This window comes from Sinocyclocheilus anshuiensis, unplaced genomic scaffold (assembly GCF_001515605.1).
Source record: "Sinocyclocheilus anshuiensis isolate Anshui unplaced genomic scaffold, SAMN03320099.WGS_v1.1 scaffold758, whole genome shotgun sequence".
Taxonomy (NCBI): domain Eukaryota; kingdom Metazoa; phylum Chordata; class Actinopteri; order Cypriniformes; family Cyprinidae; genus Sinocyclocheilus; species Sinocyclocheilus anshuiensis.
This window is the reverse complement of record NW_015548126.1, coordinates 2308788-2316167: the sequence shown is the minus strand read 5'-3', so window position 1 is coordinate 2316167 and position 7380 is coordinate 2308788. Positions and strand designations below refer to the sequence as shown.

The 7380-nt window shown below is 36.4% G+C and overlaps 2 protein-coding genes across 3 annotated transcripts in view; both read left to right on the top strand.

Annotated features, from left to right (window-relative positions):
* Nucleotides 1–2864, top strand: part of LOC107704724 (short transient receptor potential channel 4-like) — a 17837-nt gene extending 14973 nt beyond the window's left edge. The window contains exon 10 of the mRNA XM_016507712.1: nucleotides 2279–2864. Coding sequence (XP_016363198.1) covers nucleotides 2279–2836 — 558 coding nt within the window. The 3' untranslated portion in view covers nucleotides 2837–2864. The remainder of the gene's footprint in view (nucleotides 1–2278) is intronic.
* A 4088-nt stretch (nucleotides 2865–6952) lies between these two features.
* The window catches only part of LOC107704781 (periostin-like), a 14449-nt gene continuing 14021 nt past the window's right edge, over nucleotides 6953–7380 (top strand). The window contains exon 1 of one of the 2 annotated variants that reach the window (XM_016507807.1): nucleotides 6953–7224. In XM_016507807.1, coding sequence (XP_016363293.1) covers nucleotides 7106–7224 — 119 coding nt within the window. In that variant the 5' untranslated portion in view covers nucleotides 6953–7105. The remainder of the gene's footprint in view (nucleotides 7225–7380) is intronic. The other variant, XM_016507806.1, reaches the window with a different exon arrangement.

Genomic DNA, 7380 nt, shown 5'->3' with positions numbered 1-7380 from the left:
GCCACTGTAGCCCCCCCGGCCCACATTCCCACACTGACACAGCCCCACCCCCGGACACACGCATTCACTACTTACATTTGTGTACAGATGGTGAAATAATATAAGCAGTAAAATATGTAACCGACATTTAATGTGTGTGTCTGGGAAACAATGCTTACTACTTTTTAAAGAGCACACGTTTATAACAAATTTACACATACAGATAAAACAAAAGAAAACGAATATCGGGATGTTGTAGAGTATGTGTGCTGTCTGTTTATGCCATTTGTCTGCTGTTACTGGCATTCTCTAAAAAACCTGTCCATGGGCTTTTTTGATTGCTTTCAGTTTAAGTGCCGGTGATGCAGTGTTGCCAGATATTGATACTAAAACAAACAAAAAAATCAAAATAAATCAAAATAAACATTTTTTTTTATTTATCAAACAAACAAGGACTTATATTACATATTGTAAAAAGGGGCATAATATGTCTCCTTTAAATTGCGCCCGCGCCCTCACTCACAGCTCTCTCAAGCCTCGTTCACTCCGCCAGCTTTTCACAGTGATCATTTTCATACCAGGGATCAGGGGCGGACTGGGACAAAAATTCAGCCCTGGCACTGTAGCCACACCGGCCCACATTACCACACCGACACAGCCCCACCCACGGACACACGCATTCACTACTTACATTTGTGTACAGATGGTGAAATAATATAAGCAGTAAAATATGTAACCGACATTTAATGTGTGTGTCTGGGAAACAATGCTTACTACTTTTTAAAGAGCACACGTTTATAACAAATTTACACATACAGTAAAAACAAAAGAAAAATAATCTGAGGATGTTGTAGAGTCTGTGTGCTGTCTGTTTGTGCCATTTGTCTGCTGTTACTGTCATTCTCTACAGTATGTTGTTCTTTGTTGTCACTGTCTGTCTGTTGGGTTTTTCCTACCTCTACCATACTCCTCCCAGTCTCTGCTAGGCCTGCCATAGCATCCTTCCTGACATCACTGGTGTTGAAACACCAGGGCTTTTTTTATATATATATTTAGAAAAAATCTGACCGGCCCACATTAAACAAAATGGTCTGGCCCCTCTGGCACTTGCCAGAATTGCCAGATGGCCAATCCGCCCCTGACAGGCTCGTTAACACTTAAGTTAACCAATTATCACGAAGCAATGACATTTTAAAATATACTGGGGTTCTATGCTAAGCTTAACTGTTTAATACAATGTAGGCTAATGTCAAAAAAAAAAACACAGGAGCTAACTGGCAGAAGTAGTGTGAAAATTACTTAATGCTAGCTGTATTTTCTGTTTTCTTCTTACCTCTGCGGCACTAACTGTCATCCGCTGCAGCAGCCGAATTTAAACCTTTTGAAAAGAGTTTGGTTAATTTTACGCATTTAGCAGCATCGGACTTAAGCCCTTTTTTTAATTTCTCAAAGTTTTTCTGCACCACCTTTCCTTTTTTACGGTCCATTATCTAGCTTTTACTGAAAATTAGCTCGTGTTGCAATCTCTCTGATGACGTGCTTGATTTTGACTGAACGGTTCAGTCGGCCCATCTCGGGACCAGGCGGCCGGCCGTTGCCGACTGGGCCAAATGCTTAAAATGTATTTATTATTAACATTTGTATTATTATAACAATAGAGAAATAGTGCAAGCGATAAAAACCTGTCCTATGTGCTGTTGGCCCGTAAAAACAATTTTATTTATATATATTTAGAAAAAATCTGACCGGCCCACATTAAACAAAATGGTCTGGCCCCTCTGGCACTTGCCAGAATTGCCAGATGGCCAATCCGCCCCTGCCAGGGATGCTAAACATTCTTGCAAACTGTCTAAACTGAATTATACATGTCATGCAGGCATTCATATGAGGAGTTTTTACAGCAAATTAGTCATTCAAAGAACAAATTTTATTTTTGAACATGAAAAATTTACCGAGGTCCGGACCTCGGTGGCCTCATAGCTGGTTACGGGCCTGTTTACAACCAAAAGTGTCCAAAAATAGTAAGTTTCTTTAAAAAAAATTGCATTTAGATTTCAAAATGCCATCCAACATGAGGTGGGCCACCCTTATGTAGAGTAAAACAGCTTTTTCTTGCCCGCTGATTACAGTATGACTGATTTATACTCTATAATCTAATTTCAAGTGTGCATTTTAAACCATCATAATTCTAGTCATTGTGAGAAACATTTTAAATGATAAAAACTGCTTAATGCACCTATAAATAAGCACTTTAAATAAAAAAACACAAGTAAATTGAGGACTCTGATCACTTCGACAGGAGCTGAAGCAGGACATCTCTAGCTTCCGCTACGAAGTCATTGGAATGATGAAAGGCAACCGGAAAAGTACTCGTGCGAACAAGACGGGCACAGCGTCCTCCGATGTTTCTCATCCAGACGGTTCACTTCAGTATTCCTCGACCCTTCCACAGAACAAAAAACTACATTTGTACGATGTCACTGCAGTGATACAGCAGCAAAAATCTGAAGAGACAAGGGAGTCTCTCAGCTGTCTGGCCAATGGATCAGCAGTAGTTTTGACTGACCCGATACTCAAAGACAAAGCCAGGAAGGACTTCCCTAAGGATTTTACAGACTTTGGGTTATTTCCAAAGAAACAAAACAGTCTCAACCCAAATAAGATCTACTCGCTTGCTGAAGAGGCAAAGGAATCGGATTCTGACATATTAGACTGTGTGAGAGAGGAAACGGTTGAGAAACCTCTGGCAGAAGAAGCTGAACAGGAAGAAAATGAATCAAAGTGCTTGAAGGAGGAAGAGGAAAGTGTGTTGCAGGACCAAGAGAACGAGCACATTGCATCTCCACATGAACATTAGATAAACAAACTCTCATTATTTTTGTATCCAAGGATTATCCGAATCTCAAATTTAGCTGACATACTTTGTCAGAGATGAAACAGTATCCTTTCTAATGCACAGAGGTGAGGTTTTGCAAGATGAATTGTCTCAGGAAAAGGTATTTGCTTGGTTGCAACCATAAATCTGGAGGATAAGAAATGGACAAAGCTAGGGAAAGTACTACACAGTGTCCAACTGACCTGTTGGATAATTTTATTTTTTTATTTTTATCTTATGTATTTATCCTCACATTTTCACTGTGCAGCATCCTCTCATCCCTTTTTTGTGAAAAATAACTTTGGGAGAAAAAAGCGTGAAAAATAACAATCGTGTTATCAATCACCAGAGAAACTGTCTGTTATTGTTATTATTATTGCATATTTTTTTGAAAGATATAATACTTTTATTCTGCAAGGATGCAGTAAATTGAGCAATAGTGACAGTAAATACATTTATAATGTAACAAAAGATTTCTATTTTAATTCAGTCCTGTTCATTTAAAAAAAAGGATCCTAAAAAAAGGATCACAGTTTCCACAAAAAATATTTTCAACACAACAGCAAAAGTTTCTGTAAAGAAAAAAAAAAAACTATTTTAAATTGTAAGAATATTTAACAATATTACGGTTTTTACTTTATTTTTGATCAAATAAATGCAGCCTTGATGAGCATAAGAGACTTGCCTCAAAAACATTTACAAATCTTACAAACCCCAAACATTTGAACTGCAGTGTATAAATAAAAATATGTTGCACATGACATACAACAGCTGCACAGCCTGATTTAAAAAGTATATATACAGTATATGACTATGCAATCTAAGTATAGCACTCATAATACAGATGTCTATACATTGGTTACATCTGTTACAGATTTCTAAGCACTATCCTCAATATTGTGATGTTGGATAAGTATCTAACTCTTTAAATGTTTAGTTCTTATAAATAACAGTTTAACCTGACTTTCATGGACCATATGACATTCAGTAATATTTCAACTGTAGCTATATGAGAAATAATATCTCTCTTTCCTAGTAATATACTGCAAGTTCGGGTTCTTTGTTATCTTTATGTTCTGCTTACAAAGTCTGCCCGCAATTGCTAGCATGCAATTTTGTATTTTTCCTATTTCATGCCCACTAATAATGCTTAATCATTTGTTGCATTCATAAGTTACTTCTTTTTGAAAAATGAAGACATTTGATATACTGGAAGTTTTTCATTATGCACACTATGTCGTCTCTCAATTTTCCAATCTGGTTGCACTACACTAGCTGATTGATATTACAGCAGTCGTAGAATCTTTCACTCTCACAATTGCTTGTTATTTGTCTTTTGCTGCTATGGCAACATGCAGTGGCTGCTCTTGTTCTTTAATTAATTGACTTCACAGCAGTTCCTTTATCTGGAGACACACCATGCTGTTTTCAATTAGCAGTGAATAAATTGCCAGCAGATAGTTTCTCAGACTTTGTTGCTTTTGAAATGAGTCACTCCCTGTGTCTTTGAGGTAAATGTGGTAGCGATGAAAAATTTGCTGTGAATCTTATTCCTAACGTTCTAGGGATATTCTTTTTATGTTTTTATAATTATAACCTACGTTCCAAGAACAGAAAGTTCTTAGGTGTACTATTAAACTAATAACTTTCAGTTAAAGGTACAGTATATACAGGTGCATCTCAATAAATTAGAATGTCGTGGAAATTTGAGTTGAATTACTGAAATAAATGAACTTTTCCACGACATTCTAATTTATTGAGATGCACCTGTATATGTGTTTTTTTTTTCTTTTTTTTTCTGTACTTTCTTTTCGCATCTCGTGATCTATCTGTTTACAGCAGAATCCCTCTGCAGCTTGAGCGGATTATGTTCATGTTCTGATATTTACTACCAATGTCTCTCGGCTCGCCAGCATCGTATGCAACACTGCGGCACGACTTGTCCAAAAGCCATAAAAGCACTGACAGAGAAGAGAGAGAAAAGAGAAAGAGTGGGAAGAAAGTGAGGGGGCTATTTCCAGATGCATCTCGTGTACGCACTTTCACTTCAGAAACATGTTTCTGTGAGATTGTAAATGACAGTTTTAAACATCACATTTTTCAAAAGATAACCCAAATCCTGTTTTGACAGAGTCAGTGTTTATTAGGATGTGTGAGGTCAAGCAAGACTCTTTCATTGGAAGAGAAGAAGGTCAGAAGAAAAAAACCCTTGAATGCCAGTATGTTTGGCGACCACTGGGGTGAGTGTTTGGAAAAGTCCACTGCACCTTTATGTCTTATAACTAACTGTAAATAATATTTAAAATCTCTGTTTTCTTTTTAAGTCCAGGGCCAACAGAGTGCACTTTAGAACTGGCATCGGGAAGAAAGATGGATGTCTTCAGACTGGACGCCCTAAAAAATTCTGCTAATATGTCAGTACAGTTTTGTCAAAACGATCTTATTTTTTCTTGTTGTTGTAATGGTTTTCCACAAGATGGAGCCACGTATCCAAAAGGTTCCAAAGGTTGTCATAGATACCGCCATCTTTTCATAGTTATGTTTGCATCTGGCCACAAGAGTGAGCCAAGCGCAGAGACATGATTTTGGATGAGACCGCTGTATCAGATGCCTCGGGGCTTGATTTGTATTAGTGTCAAAATGCAGATACTTGGACTGAAGCTATAGTGTTACGTAAAATTTATTTATACTTTAATCCTGCAGCCTTTGGTTTGCAAAATTTAGTTCTTCACTAAAATACTTCCCATTTAAGTTACAGGTTTACCAACAATATTCCTTGAAAAAAATCATTTTTTCCTTATATAACATAACTCTTTGATGAAGCGTGAGGTCGAAAAGTCTGAGAACAGTGAAAATCTGGGATTTAATGTTCATGACTGGAAATAAAAATGTAATTTTGAAAAAAAAAAAAGGTCAAGGTCAAGTTTATTTATATAGCCCTTTAAAACAACATAAATGCTGACCAAAGTGCTGCACAATATACGAGACAAAAACATCCTCATACAATACAATTTAAATACTAATAAAATAAATCAAAAGAAAACAGAACAAAAATTAATAAAGTTAAAACAAAACAAAACATCACCATGCAAAATAAAACAAAATTAAAACTAAAATATTATCAAATTAAGCAAAAAAAAAAAAAACAAGTTTGGAAAGATTTTGAAAAATTTACAGCAAAGAAAAAGTGTAACTTAAAAAGGAGAAATATTTACGATATTGCTTTATATGTAGAATACAAATTTTGACATTGAGCATGAGAGCAACTTTGTACAGATGCTCAGATGTGCTTGCTTCAGTTGAAGCACAAGATAATATTTTTGGATCATTGTCAAATTTTAGATATACATAATCAAGTTACAAGTTTGAGTTCTGCTGTCATATAAGACATTCTGAAATATCTTTGTTTCACTCAAATTCTGATAATATCATTTCTACCAGAAAGACTCAGGAGGTGATGATAAGATTCGAAAGAATTTATTTTACAAAACCAAGGCATAAAAAACAGAATTCATAGGCCCCATCCGTAGCTTGAATCTGTAGGTTGAAGATTCATCTATTTCTGCCGAGACGAAGGCAGGGGTGGAGCCTACCCCCCCTGCATGGACAGGGCCAATGAACCTGGTGGTGGTGGGGAGGATGGAGGGGAACATCAGCATCAGTTTCTGCAAACACAAGGAAGGGTGAGTAAAGAACTTTTATATTTCTCGTGTCGAGTGACGATTGGCTAGATCTAATTGTAATGCGTGACGTAGCATTAAGTCTTCCTAGTAGAACTTGCGCTAAAGCTTCCATTTGTACAAAAAAAAAAAAAGAGAAATCAAATGAGAACAATGCCAAATAAATCATTTCTCAGACTTTTGGATCATTCAACAGTTATGAAATCGTCATATTTCTGTGGATTTTTTTTAAAATTTGAAATATCACTCGTAAAGAATAACTGCTTTCAAATTTAAAAAATGTGAAAGTTCTATACCAATCCTAATATGGACTAAAATAGCTCCCTATGTATATTATTATTCATTCATTAGGAACTGTACAAGCTTGTTGTTAAATAATCCTACACTCTTTGCGTTTTGCTTATTCAGTATTGAGAGGTGAGATCATAGAGACACACTGGTGAACAGGAAAAGCTGGTGCACTGATAGTTTGCCAGTCTCTCCTGCTGCTGAGAGCTGAGCTATAAAAGCCCTCTCCCCCTCAGCTGGAGCCCATTTCTTGGTCTGAAGTCTCACAGTGGGGAAAGCAGGGATGAAGCTACTCTTTGCAGCTACTTTTGCACTCTTTGTGCTGTCTGCCTTTGACCAGGCAGACTCCTCAGCTTATGACAAGATAGTTGCCCACAGTCGTATTCGAGCAAAGAAAGAAGGGTAAGAGATATTGTTAAATTTATTTATTTATTAGCATTAAAATAAGAACAGTTGTTATGATTTATATTTATGTTTTGTATATATTTTTAAAGTTTGCATATGCTGCTGTTATTATTATTATATTTTTTTATTTAAACTTTCTTTGTCCTTGCGCAT